The sequence below is a fragment of the Emys orbicularis genome, chromosome 1, assembly GCF_028017835.1.
Source record: "Emys orbicularis isolate rEmyOrb1 chromosome 1, rEmyOrb1.hap1, whole genome shotgun sequence".
NCBI classification, from domain to species: Eukaryota; Metazoa; Chordata; order Testudines; family Emydidae; genus Emys; species Emys orbicularis.
Window position 1 is genome coordinate 31,029,912 of NC_088683.1, and position 17,516 is coordinate 31,047,427.

At 41.9% G+C, this 17,516-nt stretch overlaps 1 protein-coding gene across 1 annotated transcript in view; it reads right to left on the reverse strand.

The window, feature by feature from the left end:
* COG5 (component of oligomeric golgi complex 5) overlaps positions 1 to 17,516 on the reverse strand; it is a 367,764-nt gene that overhangs the window by 87,319 nt on the left and 262,929 nt on the right. Inside the window, exon 11 of the mRNA XM_065401879.1 lies at positions 2,173 to 2,254. Coding sequence (XP_065257951.1) covers positions 2,173 to 2,254 — 82 coding nt within the window. The remainder of the gene's footprint in view (positions 1 to 2,172; positions 2,255 to 17,516) is intronic.

Consider the following 17,516-nt stretch of genomic DNA (forward strand, 5'->3'; position numbering starts at 1 on the left):
ATTTAAATATCGGAAGTGTTCTGCTTTTACACATGCTACTTTTTTTAAAGAAAATTAAAAAACAGCTGCATGTTTGTCAAATAAAGAATGATAACACGAGCTGAGAAAGCAGTGTTATTTTCAGCCCTGGAAATCATGCCACAAAAAGTGGAAAGTGAAACAAATTTAGAACGGTTTAAAAAAAGGTTGACGATATCTGTGCTCTGACACCACCTCACTTTAGGGATTCCACCATCATGTTTTAGGTGAGTAGAAAATTGGCCCTTTAATATGGTGGCCTTCAGGGTCTGAACATATGCTTCAGTTCATCCATTGGCACCTTTACACTTCACCATCTGAACCATTCTTTTTACTCATATACATTTTTCATTTTAACCATTGTAAGGTCCATATTTTTTATTTCCATAGTAATTAGATATTTCATTGTGGTGAGCTGATGTCTGTAATAATTTTTCCCCACAGCACAAAAATAGGTGCTGGACTGTTATTCTTTTATTGTTTATACTTTGTCACACATTTATTTTCTTCTCTACGCCTAATGGCCCAGTCTTGCTCCCACTGACGCAAACATGAGTTTTATGATTTATGTCAGTGGGATCAAGATCTAGCCCCTACTCTACACATACAAAAGTAAAAAAACATAGCTGACTATTACAAGTTACTAAACATCTCCTATCCCTGGGGGCAGAAGTCAAGAAATTTGTTTGGCCTTGGTTTCCCCTAAAAATGTATGGGTTTTTTGCTGTCCCATTTTATTTCACATGCTGCTTTAAAAGCCATTCTTCCTTTTAAAAACACTTTGGTGAAAAGTGCTTCTGCCTTTAGTTTAAAAAAAATATTCAAGACTTTTGGAGTTCTTTGCACTTTTCAATGTTAAATATGCAGTTTTCTGTAAACAAAAATATTTAAAAAAAAAACAAAATTGACTACATACTGCATGCATCATTGCCTGAAAACTCACATACACTGAAAAAAACAAAACAGCATTTGCAGCATAAACATCCTGTTTTCACCAAACTTTTATTTAAAAATAACTAACGAGTATAAGTAGCAAAACAGTGGTGTTTTGATTAATAACTGTGTTCTAAATTGCTGACAGGATAGAAAAGTTACCTCAATGCTGAAATAAAAATTGTGCCTCTTGCTGTCACGGTTTTACAGTCTTAGGCCCTATCCTGCAAACACTTATGCACATGCTTAAGTTTAAGCACATGAGACTCCTATATTTGCTGGATCACATGAACCTAGTTAAAGGTAACATATAAGACAATCTATAAAACAAAACAGTTTTTAATATAGTTGAATAAATTTCCTTCTGGAATCACCTAGTTACTTAGCAACTCCTGAACAGAAACCAAGCAGCTACTTCCTCAAATTAATAATACTGCTATAGAACACCGTAGGCCCAATTTTTTAAAGGGATATCATAACGAAGAAGCCCACAGAGATAAGCATATGCATGTTGCACCTCATTCGTATGTACAGTACCAAGACTGGGGATTTTCAAACTTCACATGAGTGTAAAGGGTATTTTTATGACTGCATCCCCAGTACTTAACTTTGACAATTCAGCCAGTTGCATGCTGCACTGTTATTTACTGGCAACAGTGCTGTCTAATGTTTATGACTCTTCCTTGATTTAGCATGACATTTGTATAGCATATTTTGCATGTGTATTCAGAATCCCTCACCAAGATTTACAAAAAAGCTCAGCTTTGCTTTAGGTGCATAATGAAAGTGGCCAGATTTTCAAGATTGCTCAGCACCCAAGAGCACAATAATAAAATAATTGCTCTTTTAATTAGGTTAATGTTTATGGTTTTGGCTGACCTATTCACTTTTGGCCTCTGGAATTATAATCCGTTATTCCACAAATTTCCCCCCTCCATCATGCCATTGCCAAAAAAAGGATATTTTTATATTGGATGATGAATGTTAAATAAAGCAAAGTACATATCTTCCTAAATGCACAATAAAAGTCTGGGGAAAAGTGTGATGATCATAAATACATCTATCCTCAGTTATGAAAATATATGTATGAAGAGTAACAGGAGAAACCACAGCTGCAGATCTGATAGCTGGAAATTACAAGCAAAGGTTTATTGAATTGACATATTTTCAAACTAACTCTAGAAGACATCACAAATCACACATGTTAAATACAATACTTACAGTCTGTTGCTATCTGAAATTGAGAGGAAAGAGTCTGAGTTACTGCAGTCCAAAATGTGTACAAAATATCTGACTGGCCTTCCTGGGCGGGGGGAAAAAAGAGAAGAAAAGTTCAAAATATGTCATAGGCATAAAAACTGCATATATTACATCATAGTACATTTGCCAGAAAAAGATTCCCTGGCCATCCCAAGTGTTTTAATAAACTTCTACTTTGTATTTATTTTTTAGTACACAATATACAAAAAGCTGCAAAATATAAACATTATGGTCATCAGTAGGCAGGGGCTAACTAGTGTGAGCAAACAAAAATAAATGCAGCCCTCAAATGCAGCCTTTTCCCTGGGTTTTGGAGGTCTTCTCTCAATGCACTTCTTGCTGGTAATGGGTCTTCTAGGGACAGGGGCGAGGGAGGGCGGAAATAGTCCAGAACCTCCAGAACCTAATGGGAATGAGAGAGCTATTCCCCCTCTCTCCTTGTGAAGCAGAGCTCTGTCCATACTAAAGCTTCTGAAGTATGATCACTCTGGTATAATTTCCAAGGGTTCCCATATGATAATTCAAACTAAGAGTTTGCAGTGAAACCTACAGTCCCCTCACCAGCAGGATTTGTTGCCAGGAGGGGATAGTGGTGTGCCCAGCTACTGCCAGCAAGGCAGACAAGAAGAGGGGAAGCAGGCATCTGTTCTGAAGTGGTCAATACCTGGAGCTTTGGTGCCAAAGTGTCAATACCAGGTGATACATGAAGCTCTGAATGAGCTGGTACTGGGACATGGTACCTGGTGCCTGAGTGGGTGCCAGAGGGACCCTTCTTGGGCCATCCTTGTCTATGTCAGAATGAGAGGATTTCTACATTTTAGAGCTAGAACCCGGCAAAGATGACCTGGAACTGAGGGGAGCAGCACTCCTTTCATCCACTGATCCCAGGCGTTTTATCAGTCACAGAGGAGGATTTCTGAGAGATATGACCCTCAGAATTATGAGCGGAAGAACAGACAGGAGCACTTTGTGAAGAAGACAATTCAGGATTTTCAGTCCCGACCATTCCAGGATCTCTCCAGCAAAGACAACTTCAAGTAAGCCTCTTTCACCTTGCGTGTTCTCTTGCAAATGGCATATCTCTCAGGAACATGCCTTTTACCAAATACCTGGTGTGCCCCATATTAAGGGGCAATACAGCCTCACAAGGAAGACAGTGTTTAAAACCTGGGGTTCTTTATTCTCCCATAAAGGCTTGACCCAGTATCAGAAAAGTCTCAGAGAAAAAACATTTTTAAGGAAAAAATGAAACACTATGAAAGAAGTGATGAGTGAAGACTAAGGATATGGCTACATTACATCTTATTTTGGCATAACTTATGTCGCTCGGGGAGATATATAAATCACACCCTGGAGTGACGGAAGTTACACCGACATAAGCATCATTGTGGAAAGCACTAGGTCAGTGGAAGAGCTTCCCCTGCCAACACAGCTTCTGCCACTCGCGGGGGCTGGAGTAGGTAAACTGACTGGAGAGCTCTCTCCTGTTGGCTTAGAGTGGCTACATTAGAGAGCTCACAGCGGCAAAGTTGCATCGGTGCAGCTGTGCCACTGTAAACTCTCTAGTGTAGTTGTGCCCTAAATAAGTAACTATCTACAGAGGGTCCTGTGGCACCTTTAAGACTAACAGTTAGTCTTAAAGGTGCCACAGGACCCTCTGTTGCTTTTTACAGATTCAGACTAACACGGCTACCCCTCTGATACTTAACTATCTACAGGTATTCACAACTATTTACACAAAAAAAGGGAATCATACAGTGAGTGAGAAGCTTGGATAGTCCGTAAGGGCTTGTTTGCACTTGACAGTTCATTTGGATTAAGGCAGGGTCTGAATTTAAAGCCAGCTATTCCTAAATAGCTCCATGTAGAGAAAAGCCCTGAGTTCCACTTCGCAGGCACAGGCAGTAAAAAGGAACTGAGGGGTGGATGGGTGACTCCATCCTTTATGACTTTGGTGGGAGGCACGAGGACACTATGGGTATGTCTACACAGCCAAGAAAAACCCAGGGCTGGCCCGTGTCAGCCGACCCAGGCTCGCGGGGCTCTGGATGCGGAGCTGTTTCATTGCTGTATAGACTACTGAGCTTGGACTGGAGCCTGAGATCTGCGACCCTCCTACCTTGCGGGGTCATAAAGTCCAGGCTCCAGCCCCAGCCCAGAAGTCTATACAGCAATGAAATAGCTCTGCAGGCCAACCCCCATGAGCCCAAGTTGGCTGGCACGGGCCAGCCGTGGGTGTCTAGTTGCTGTGTAGGCATACCTTCAGGGCACATGCATGGCTCCAACAGATACTGCAGGCCAAAAGAAGCTGAACTCCGCCAAGACTGTAATGCATATAGACAAGCACCTGAAGAAGCAGCTTAGAGTTGGGAACAAAATTATGTGACATTTTTTTGAAAAATGAACAATTATGCAACTGCATAATTTCATCATGCAAACACAAGGGGTGCTGATTTATTTATTGTATATAAACTGTTGTAACAATAAATAATACAACAATAGATAAAGATATCACACGCTCTACCTTGCACACAATCTACAGTAACTGTATAATGGACAATTCTAAAAATCATCAAAAAGTCCCATTTACGTGTTTTTATAATAGAGTTAGACAGCAAAGGGCTACATAGTGGAGTTACCATGAGCCTTGAATAAGAGGCTATGCATAGTTGCACTTCTCCAGAATCAGACTCAGACATTCAAAATTCAGTTCCTGTTTCCTTTGCGCTCCAGGGGGCAGCAAGATGCTCCTGTCACATATGTGACACAGCTTACCTGCGTGGGGAGGGGATAGCTCAGTGGTTTGAGCATTGGCCTACTAAACCCAGGGTTGTGAGTTCAATCCTTGAAGGGGACCACTTAGGAATCTGGGGCAAAATCAGTACTTGGTCCTGCTAGTGAAGGCAGGGGGCTGGACTCAATGACCTTTCAGGGTTGCTTCCAGTTCTATGAGATAGGTATATCTCCATATATATGTATATTTTTTACCTGCTCCTCCATGCCAGCTCACCTGTGTTAGCCCGTGCGTAAGTGGGGTGGATTCCAGGGTCTACCCACTCCCAACCCACCTACTCGGGAGAGGGAGTAGCAGCTCTATAACGGTTGCTTCCTCCCCTCTGCACAGACTGGTGATGCAGGTAGCCCACAGAGAGGAATAAGGATGTGCCTTATTCATCCATGTTGCCCAGTGTGGGTCTGTAGTCAGCTCATAATTCAGCATTAAGAAAATAAATTCTTGAACAGATATTCCAATTCTTAGATATGGATATGACTACGTTTGGGAGACTTCATTTGTTTTGTCTGTTCTGCTCAACAGGAAGGACTTTTATGTATATAAATTAAGCAACTTACTTCATACTTATGTTTGCATTTTTGTAAAATGTTTAGTCCCCTTTTCTCTAGCAAGCAAAGATGACCGTTAATATTAAGTAATAATTCAAAAGCTGTAATGTATAAAAATGTCTTTGGTGTGTTTTAATTTGGTACAAAAGTATAAATGTCAAACTGTTTACTTCCTCGTTTCACAGTTTTATATTTACCATGTGCAAACTGCTTTAAAATAAATGGTCTTTCACCACCACTAATACAGTAAATTAATTAGCTTTAAAATTCTCAATCCTAAATTGGAAAAAGATTGACAATGAAGTTTGTTAATTCAATTCTTAGTCTAAGTGAGTAAAAATTACTTTAAAATGGCTTCTTTTTACCACAGTGACCACCACATAGACTTATAGACTTTAAGTCAGAAGGGACCATCATCATCTAGTCTGACCTCCTGTGTACTGCAGTCCACAGACCCTCACCCACCCACTCCTCAATAGACTCTTAATCTCTGGGTGAGTTACTGAAGTCCTCAAATCATGATTTAAAGATTTTAAGTTACAGAAAATCCATCATTTATACTATTTTAAACCTGCAAGCATGCCCCATGCTGTAGAGGAAGGATCTCTGCCAATCTGACGTGGGGGAAATTCCTTCCTGACCCCAAATATGGCGATCAGTTAGACCCTGAGCATGTGGGCAAGACCCACCAGCCAGACACGTGGGAAAGAATTCTATGTAGTAACTCAGAGCCTTCCACATCTAGTGTCCCATCACCAACCATTGGAGATATTTTCTGCTAGCAGTCATAGATCAGCTAGATGCCGTTGTAGGCAATCTCATCATGCCATCCCCTCCATGCTCTTATCAAGCTCAGTATCTTTTGTTGGCTTTCTCAGCTGAGGGGCCACGGATTGAGTGGGGTTGGAGAAAGACAAGCCAGTGCAATGTTAGAGGTAGTCCCACAAGATCCAATTGTCCGATTCAGCTTGGTAAATCCTAGGCTGAAATAACATTTTTAGATATAGATATAGATATATATATTTTTGGTGCAGGCATTTGCAAAACAGCCAATAGTATACCAATCAGGCATAGAGCCACCAGCTTCCATTTCTTCTTGTTGTGTCCCTCTGCCTTACGCAGGGGATGTATGGTGCTCATGGAATGAATCACGGCTATGTAGCAAATGAGGTTTTTACCTAAGATACCAAAATTCAATGGCATCCTATTAAAAATATAGGAAGAGAAACTGAGGAAAAATCTACATAGAGAATCCAAAGGGCATAATACTGTGTCCAAAATTTTACACTGATTTCACACCTACATTTAGAAAAAAAACAAAAATGTATGCCCACTATAGGACCATTTTAGAACACAAACCTAACTATGGAGTCACTACCAGGCTTCCATAATACAGTAGAACCTCAGAGTTATGAACTGACTGGTCAACAACACACTTCCTTTGGAACTGGAAGTATGCAATCAGGCAGCAGAGACCAAAAAAAAAAAAAAAAAAAAAAGCAAATACTGTACAGTACAGTGCTGTGTTAAATGTAAACTACTAAAAAAATAAAGGGGAAGTTTAAAAAAAAAAAAAAAGAGATGTGACAAGGTAAGGAAACTGTTTTTGTGCTTGTTTCATTTAAATTACGATGACTAAAAGCAGCATTTTTCTTCTGCATAGTAAACTTCCAAAGCTGTTTTAACTTTTTTGGGGAAAAAAACATAATGTTTTGTTCAGAGTGACGAATAACCTCCATTCCCAAGGTGTTCATAACTCTGAGGCTCTACCGTATAAGATATAGCGTATCACTAAATCCAACACTGAAATGAAATGAAATGAAATATAGCAACTGATTAAAAGTACATGGAGAACTATACAGCAGTTTATGGCACAAACTAGAGAACAGTGTATCCTACTCAAACTGCAGGGGGTATTGAAGTGGGCAGACTGTAGTTATCAAAACTAGTATCTGGACAAGACATCACAAATTCTCCAACTCATGCAATTAGTGCCACAAGTTCTTCAATGACACAAGCATTCAGAAACCATTTAATTTTTTTTTTAACCAAAAATCTACAATTTCTTTTCTTACAATATTGTTTTCTTACCTACTTGTTTGTGTCTTACTGCTTTTCTTTTTTAAATGAGTGAAATCAAAGGAAAAAAACTTAAATTATTAATTCAGTAGCTTAGAAAAAAACTATATAATACAATTATTCAGGTAAGGAGTTAATGGACATGCAAATATTTTTCTAAAAATAAGTTTAAGAAACAATTTGTCTGAATGCATTTCATTCAGAATGCTGCATTTTTAATCAAAAGTTATTTTCTTTAAAAGAGTAACATACAGTTACGGATCACGGAGACAATTCATATGTATTATTTAAATAGATTATCATTTTTTAATCTTTTAGAAAGTAACCAACTCCAGAAATTGGGCATGACTCAGAAGTGGGAAGGCTTTTTCTAGGTCAGCAAGAGAAAGACAACCCTGGGCCCCTTTAAGGATAGCCTCTCCCTGCCTTTTTCATCCCCCCACTTGTGGGCAGTCAACTTCCTCATGCGTTGGGTTTGATGAGAGGGGCTCCTTGGCAGAACAAAAGTGTACAATTTAAGCTTATTGGCTCCCACACACCCTGCAGTTGGGAAGAACACCCCCACCGCTCCTTGGTAACTGGCATTAAGAGTAGGATTGGGGTTTGGGGCCTTGCTGTGGTCATCATGCTAGTAGCCTTTTTGGACTGGGAAAGAATTTTTCCCTCACGCCAGATTTGGCTTGGGTGTTGTATGGTTTTCTTCCTTCCTCTCAGCAGCCCAGGTCCCCAGAGGGTAGATTAGGTTTTAAAATTTGTGTTGTTGCAAATTGGCAGGTGCCCAGAGCAGGTGCTTGTTCAATAGAGGGTCTGGTTCCCTGACAAACTAGAATTGAAGTGCAAACAGGAGAAGAGGTTACACTCCCAGAGCAGGCACTAGTTTAAATGTGGAGTTTTATTGAAAGTAGTATCCGAACAACCAAACACACACAACTTGCACAAGCCTCACTGCATCTGAGTCTCTCTGCAGCACATGCCAAACTCTCCTGCTGCTGCAACCACACTTGCTCCCCAGCGCTGTCCCTTTTGACCTCCTCAACAGATCTCCAATCCTTAAAGGGACAGAGCACTAATAACTATAACCTTGGCATTCCCTTCTGAGTGCTGCAAAGTCGTTTCCTAAAAAGGTGGGGAACTGGGTTGGGGCTTCTGTCTGACAGGGCAAGGAGATAATCCCTTTTCCTCAAACACTCAACCTTTGTACAGGGGGCGGAAGGCAGTGGGGTCCCACCAATGGAACCAGGTTAAAGATGTGGAGAGGTGGGACTGAGGACAGCCCTCCTCCAGATGGAATGGATTACAAAGGAGGGGCGACCTGCATGGGATAAGTTATTGCCAGAGAGTTTCCCAGATGTCTTACTTAATAAAGTTATGGCCTAGTTAAACTACACTCCTGGCAACGTGTCTTCCTACAGCATATGTCAACCTGAACATTCCCAGGCCTGAATTTTACATACCACTAAGCACACAGTTAAGGTTCTTTTTATAAGAGGAAAATAATAGTGCGTGGGAGCAGGGTGGTTCTGACCACATTAGCTATGGAAGACAGAGCTGTGGAAGGAGGAGATATGCAAATAGATCTTGGAGGGACAATCCAAGCCAAAACTATAAAAAACCATTACTCAAGACACATACAGAATCAGCTTCATTAGATTACAAAGAACAACTTCTACAATGAAATGAACTGTCTACAGTGTATCATTATAGGTTTTCTAACATAAAATCCATTCCAGAACACAGATGTTAATATTTTTAATTAATTTATACACTGAAATTTAGAAACCAGGATTCCATTTCTTTCTTTGTTGAAAATTATACATGAGTGGAGAAAGTTAAACTACATACACCAGAAAAAAACCCTAATGCTTGCTTTGAAATCTAGTCACAGACAGATTAACATCTTGTGATACAATCCCCTGTAGTAGAAGCAGCTGACAAGATGAGTAATGGACTGCATCCGATTATCTTCAGCTCCGTGGCAATCATTTTCCATCAGTTTCCTATCTCTTAACCAGCAAACCTGGAAGAACGTCACCATTCTGTCAATTTCTTTTCTTTTCTTTGCCCAATGAGTAGGTTTTAAAAATGCAGGGAACACATAAATCTCTGTAAATTAAGAGGTCTGATTACATTACCATTGGCTGGTGTACAACTGGCTTACATGAACACTGCATGATTTGTCAAATTCCTTAAGTAATATAGTCTCCAAGAAGTAAATCATTGCATTAATGCATATAATACAGTGCAGTTCCCCTTTTCATGCAATCTATTCTTTTCTTCTTACAAAAAGAACTTTAACTGTATTTAATGGCATCTAAAATTCAGGGATAGTAATATCCAGGTCAACATACACCTCTACCCCGATATAACGCGAACCGATATAACATGAATTCGGATATAACGCAGTAAAGCAGTGCTCCGGGGGGGCGGGGCTGCACACTCCGGTGGATCAAAGCAAGTTCGATATAACGCGGTTTCACCTATAACGCGGTAAGATTTTTTGGCTCCCGAGGACAGCGTTATATCGAGGTAGAGGTGTATTCATTTATTTCTCATTATGGGACATATCTGAATCAAACTTTCAAAGCCTTATTCCTATCAACTGAAGAGCTATACATTGTCAGAGAACTGTATGTGCATTCAATAAACAAGTAATTCCTGCATAAGCAATATTGTGGAAGGTTTACCATGAACTATACTGTATACACTCTGCCTGATTCTAATATAACACCAGAGTGAATGAGAAAAATACTACTGAAATAAACCTTTATGAGATCAGGACTGGCCCCACAGTATTTATTACTTTTGTTTTATAGACTCTATTCTGAAAAGAATGTGTTATTAATTCCATAAATGTTTTGGAGTATGCCAAACCAATTCTATATATTGAAAAGTTAACTTTAAGCATGTGCATAGTCCCATGGACTTCAACAGTATTTCTCAGATACTTTAAATTAAGCATGTGCTTACTTGCGTCATTAAATAGGGGTTATAATTAGCTATTAGCATAAAGGCTTTTTCCACCTCTTATACTTTGATTTCACATGTTGCCTTGAAAATTACTGCCTTGGTATTACCCTTGTGTCCAGACAATATTATTGTGCATCTTCCTCCACATTACCTCGTTCTTCCCAGACGAACAAAGAATGCTACATCAGTGAAGAATAATGCCTCCTGGCACTGTCCCTCAGACAATTCATCTTACTGCCCAGCATGGCTGAGCCTCATAGGAGCCATAATCTGGACATTTACTAGGATATACTTAGGCTATATCTACACTTGAGATCTTACAGCGGCACAACTGTAGTGATGCAGCTGCACTGCTATAAGATCTTTCATGTAGCCACTCTATGCTGATTAAAAAGAGCTCTCCTGTCGACATAATTAAACCACCCCTAACGAGCAGCAGTAGCTATGTCTCCCGCCGACATAGCGTTGTGCACACTACCACTTATGCTGGCGAAATTTATGTCACTCAGGGTGTTTGTTTTTTCCACACCTGTAACAGTCTTCTCTTGGGGAGCGTGTCCTAGTGCTCACGGCTGCAACTCCTGACTGCCAAGGGGGTTGTGGGGAGGGGAGCCCGGGCCCTCCCATTCCACTGGGCTCTGACCCAGAGCCCTTTGGGCTACCAGTAGTTTGGCAACTAAGGCTGTTTAAGACCGTCCTCCTTGGGCCTCTTCCTCTCGTCCATCCAGCCGCCCCTCCCCCCGGGGTCAGCTTAGTCCAAGGCTTTCCCCTGGTGTGGAAACTGAAACCACAATAAGTACATCCACGTTCCACAAGATACTTCCCTCTCTGGGTGTCTCTGGGTTGGGTCCTCCCTTCCCTCAGGGACGGCCCCTTTGAGCAGCTGTTCGGAGTCTTAGGCTACGTCTTCACTACGGGGGGGGGGGGGGGGTCGATTTAAGATACACAAATTCAGCTACGCGAATAGCGTAGCTGAATTCGACGTATCGCAGCCGACTTACCCCGCTGTAAGGACGGTGGCAAAATCGACCTCTGCGGCTTCCCGTCGACGGCGCTTACTCCCACCTCCGCTGGTGGAGTAAGAGCGTCGATTCGGGGATCGATTGTCGCGTCCCGACGAGACGCGATAATTCGATCCCCGAGAGGTCGATTTCTACCCGCCGATTCAGGCGGGTAGTGTAGACCTAGCCTTAGGCTTCCCTCTGCTCTGCTGGAGCTGTGGGCTGCAAGTCTGCTCACCTCAGCTCTGCCACCCAAATGAGCTAATTCCCTGCCTTTTAATTCCTCCATCAGATGGAGCATTTGCATCAGGTGTGGCAGGGCGGAGCTGGCTGAGCCCAAAATAATCCCTTAACACCTTGTTGCCCAGTGTGTGGGTTGTACACCCCATCACAACACCCTTGAGCTACATAAGTTTTGCCGACATAAGCAGTAGTGCAGACATGGTCTTAGAGCAAGCAATACTGTAAATTAAGGTTATCTGAAGTAAATCTCTTTATTGTAAAACAAGATGATGGAGTCCTTCCCTGGAGACTGTACCTTGATGCAGTGGGAAGTCCAATGACCCTGAGAGCTAAGCCACTGGTAATTTAACTCCTCACAGTGTCACCCAAGCCAGACATGTCAAAATTAGTGACCAGACGAAAAGCAGTCCATATGTCCTCCAAGTTGGGGGTTGAGCGATAGGCCAACAACTTATCTTTGTAAAAATGTTGTGCTACAGAAATACAAGATAGCCATTCTGGCAAATAGCATGATAGAGAGGGATGGCAGGGCATTCTTCAGGTCCTAAGTCAGTGGTTCTCAACCAGGGGTACACGTACAGGGTCTTCCAGGGGTACATCGACTCATCTAGATATTTGCCTAGTTTTACAACAGGTTACATAAAAAGCACTAGCGAAGTCACTACAAATTCAAATTTCATACAGACAATATTTGTTTATACTGCTCTGTATACTATAAACTGAAATGTAAGTACAATATTTATATTCCAATTGATTTATTTGATAATTATATGGTAAAAGTGAGGAAGTAAGCAATTTTGCAGTAATAGTGTGCTGTGACATTTATGTATTTTTATGTCTGATTTTATAAATTTTTAAGTGGGGTGAAACTTGGGGGTACACAAGACAAATCAGACTCTTGAAAGGGGTACAGTAGTCTGGAAAGGTTGAGAACCACTGTCCTAAGTGACATGACAGCATGGGAAGGATTCAGATTCAGAAGATGGAGTATTAGTTTATATTTTAGTATGACAACAGAAACAATAAGAACATTTTAAAGATACATCTGGACATTATATAAAATTCTCCTTTTGACAGTCTTCATTATTACAATACAATGTATTGTAGATAGACTGAAATAAGTCTGTTCCTTTTATAGTTGGGAGTCATATTAGTATTGTAGTTGCTCAAATCAACTGCAGACTCCACATTTAGCTTAACGCTGCCTACTCAGAGGATTACAAGATTATTTTAGATGGTTATGTACTGCAGGCTGGTAAAATCCAAGTGATAAAACTGCATTCCCACATGCTCTTATGAAACTGGCTTGATTCCATAGCTCAAAAAGTATAACCCATTTTTCAGTAGACCGCTTTTGAAGTGTCAATAAATTGCTGAACACCAGTGTCATAGAAGCAAAGATGTTTAAAGTTCTGCAGCCCCCACTACCATACAATAATATTAAGTATGACAAACTGGTTTAAAGTTAGCTTTGAACACAAAATCAGAACAGCTTACCTAATTTAAAAAAAACCCATATATAAACTACTAATTAACTTTGATAATTACTGAAATGCAATCTCTAGAGCTCTGTTCTTAATATATCAAGTTAGTATTTATATCAAATCCAGATTAAAGAAATGAGAATGAAAGAGTACCACTATATTCAGTATTAGAGGGTACCGAAAACATAAGATTTATTTTTTACGAGTTTGTCTTCATTACATCCTGAATAGCAGAGCCACTCATGACGCAAGTTCAGAACTTAATGAGTACAATAACCTCCCATCTGTGAATTATCAGATTTGTGTGTATTTAACATTGCTATTCTAACATCAAAATACCATACCCACTCTGATATGCTACTCCCAAGCAAGTTCTCACTTCACAACCATCCCCCCACAACTTATTTTTCCTGTGAAAACTTTGATATTTTGACTAGGATATGAAAAACATCTTTATTGTCAAGTCTCTTTGAAATGTAAAACAATACAGAGAATATATGCTATTTTCTGCAGGCTCGTGGAATAAGGCTTTGCATACTGATGCACACAACGTTCTCCATCTGTAGTCAAAAGCCTGGCATATAGAAAGACAGATTTGAGAACATCACTCGGAAAACTGAAGATATTTAAAGTACAACCTAAATATTTTTTCCACCAATAAAGCAAGAGTGCAAGTGATTTAATAATTCTGCACAGCAAGACCTCATGGGACTGAACTAAGGAAAATCCATTTGCACTATTTCTATAGCAACATAATTGCCAAATGTTAGACTATGAACAAAAGCTATCATTTTCAGTACTACAATTCATCAGTACAGAAACAGACTAATGCAAAACGTGTTCTGAATAAACCCTTGATATCTTCTACAAGTAATCAGGATTAAACTACAAAAAAGATTAGTGCATTTAAATTTCTGATGTTGTCTACATTATATATTGCAGGTAAATTTATTCAATAAACACCACCATGATTTTTTAAAAGAAATCTTTCCTTTACTACAGGGCACAGAATTTCATTACACTGAGTCTGATCACTTTAAGCCGAAGGTATAATGGTTTCTAGATTTCCAGCAGCAGTGCAAAATTAAAAAGGGTGTTTTTATGCAACTGAGAAAGTAATTAAAACTGTTTTTAAAATAAAACTTCCTGAACTAGACAATAAAGGTTAAGAGCATATAGTTTTGAAACTCACCATTAGAACACTTAGGTGATTCCTAAGAAAATCTATTTCCAAGCAGTAAAAATAATAAGTTCTTAAATAATGTCCTGTGTCTTTTAAGTGCTTCAAAAACATTAATCCTCTCATACCTATGAAAGATAAGTTTAAACTGTAAAAAAATAAATCTAATGCTTCAGAAAGTCAGTGGCCACCCAAGAGACTAACATTTTCTTGTACCCAGAAAACAGGTCCAGCATTGGCAGCAGTGTAAGGTTTCCTACACGCTTCTAATATGCTTTCACCTTGATCTTGAGGGGGGGAAAAATGGTTACTTACCTTTCATAACTGTTGTTCTTCGAGATGTGTTGCTCATGTCCATTGCATTCTAGGTGTGTGCATGCCCACGTGCACAGCTGTCAGAGATTTTTGCCTTGGCGGTATCCGTAGGGTTGGCAGTGGCACCCTCTGGAGGGCTGCACTTAACTTATGCATCGGTATATTAGGTGCCGCCAGCCCTACACTCTCTCAGGTCCTTCTTGCCAGCAACACTGACAGAGGGGTAGGAGTGCGGGTAATGGAATGGATATGAACAACATATCTCGAAGAACAACAGTTACGAAAGGTAGGTAACCATTTTTTTTTTCTTCGAGTGCTTTTTTGTTGTTGCTTCGATTGCATTCTAGGTGACTCACAAGCAGTATCCACGGAGGTGGGCTCAGAGTTCACAGCCGTGCAGCTTGCAACACTACTCTACCGAAACCAGCGTCGTCTCGAGCCTACTGGGTAAGGGCATAACGAAACATGCATGTGTGAATGGACGACCAGGTAGTGGTCCTGCAGATATCTTGAATTGCCAGTTGGGCTAGGAAGGCCGCCGCCAAGGCTTGCACCTTAGTCGAGTGGGTGGCTACAATCGCCGGTGGAGGTACTTTTGCCTGCTTATAACAAAACCAGATGCAGGCGGTAATCCATGATGAAATTCTCTGGGCAGACACCGAAAGATCTTTCATCCTGTCTACCACCACGACAAATAACTGTGTCAACTTCTGGAATGGCTTAGTCCTTTCAATGTAAAAGGCCAGTGCTCTCCTGATGTCCAGAGAGTGTAATCTACGCTCCTCCTCTGACTCATGAGGCTTTGGGAAGAAGATGGGCAAGAATATGTCCTGGCTCATATGAAACTATGAAACAACCTTGGGCAGGAAAGCTGGGTGCAGCCTCAGCTGGACCTTGTCTTTGAAAAACGCCATATATGGCGGCTCCGAGGTTAGTGCCCTAATTTCAGAGACCCTGCGTGCAGATATTATCACCACTAAGAATGAGACCTTCCAGGAGAGTAGAAGAAGAGAACAGGAAGCCAAGGGCTTGAAGCGGGGGCCCATGAGCTGCGCCAGCACGAGATTCAGGTCCCCAGAAGGGACTGGATCCCAGATATGGGGATAGAGTCATTCCAGACCTTTCAAAAACCGGACCGTCATGTCATAAGCGAAGATCAACCTGCCCTAGAATGGAGGGTGAAAGGCTGAAATAGCGGCCAAGCGGACCTTAATTGATGAAAGAGCTTGAGATGCAGAAGGTAGTCCAGGATCAACTGCAGCGAGCGTGCTCGGGCCAAATACCCTGGTCCAAGGCTCAGCACGTGAATCATTTCCACTTGGCCAGGTAGGTCACCCTGGTGGAGGGCTTCCTGCTGCCCAACAGGACTTGCTGGACACGGGCGGGGCACTCCTGCTCTTGCACATTCAACCACGCAGCTGCCAAGCTGTCAGGTGCAGCACTCACTGCCAAGTCTGGGTGCAGAAGACTGCCGTGTTCTGAGACAGCAGATCCGGCCAGAGTGTCAGCTGCAGTGTGGTCACCACCGAGAGGTCCAACAGAGCGCTGAACTAGTGTTGGCGAGGCCAAGCCAGGGCTATCAGTATTACCTTTGCCCTGTCTTGTTTGATCTTCATTAGAACCCTGTGGATTAATGGCACCAGAGGGAATGTGTACATCAGAGCCCCCGACCGTAGGAGTAAAAAGGCATCTGACAGGGAGCCTCTCTTGATCCCCCGAATCGAGCAGAACACGTGGTATTTCCTGTTCTGACAAGACGCGAATAAGTCCACTCGGGGAGTTCCCCACTTCTGGAAGATCACACTGACCACACCCAGATGGAGTGACCATTCTTGGTGAGATGAGACCGATCTGCTGAGATGATTTGCTAACAGGTTCCTGGTCTGGGGAGGTGCACAGCCACGAGATAAATGGCATGCCGCACACAGAAGTCCCAGAGCCAGAGAGCTTCCTGGCAAAGGGCTGACGACCTGGCTCCGCCTTGCTTGTTGAAATAAAACATTGCGACGGTGTCATCCGTCAGGCCCTGTACCATCTTGCCCTCCAGGTGGGACCGGAAAGCCTGGCAGGCCAAGTGAACCGCTCCAGGGACAACTGGATATGGGTCCAGCACCCTGACTACCGGGTCTAGATCGTGCCTCTTGGGGGCGTGGACTGATGCCAGCCACACTTGCAGCGGCCAGAGATGGAGCCAGGCATGACGGACCACGTAAGTACATGCTGCCATGTGGCCTAACAACCTCAGGCAGGTGCGGGTGGTGGTGAGTGGGTGGTCCCTTATATGCGAGATCAAGCCCAACATGGCTTGGAAACGGGCCTCCAGAAGGAAGTCTCTGGCCCATGTGGAGTTGAAGACCGTGCCTATGAACTCTATCCGTTGCACTGGTATGAGGGTTTATTTCTTTTCATTTATTAACAGGCCCAGGTCGTGACAGAACACACCAGATTGAGGCTCCTCTGCACCTGATCCCGAGATCTGCCATTGATGAGCCTGTCATCGAGATACGGATAGACCTGGACACCTCAGATAAGCAGCTACTGGCACTTTGTGAACACCCACGGGGCCAACGAGAGACCAAAGGATAGCACCGTGAATTGGAAATGACACTGGCCCACCAAAAAACTGAGGAACCCTCTGTGTCCTTGAAAGATGGAAATATGAAATTAAGCGTCTTTCAAGTCAAGAGCAGCGTA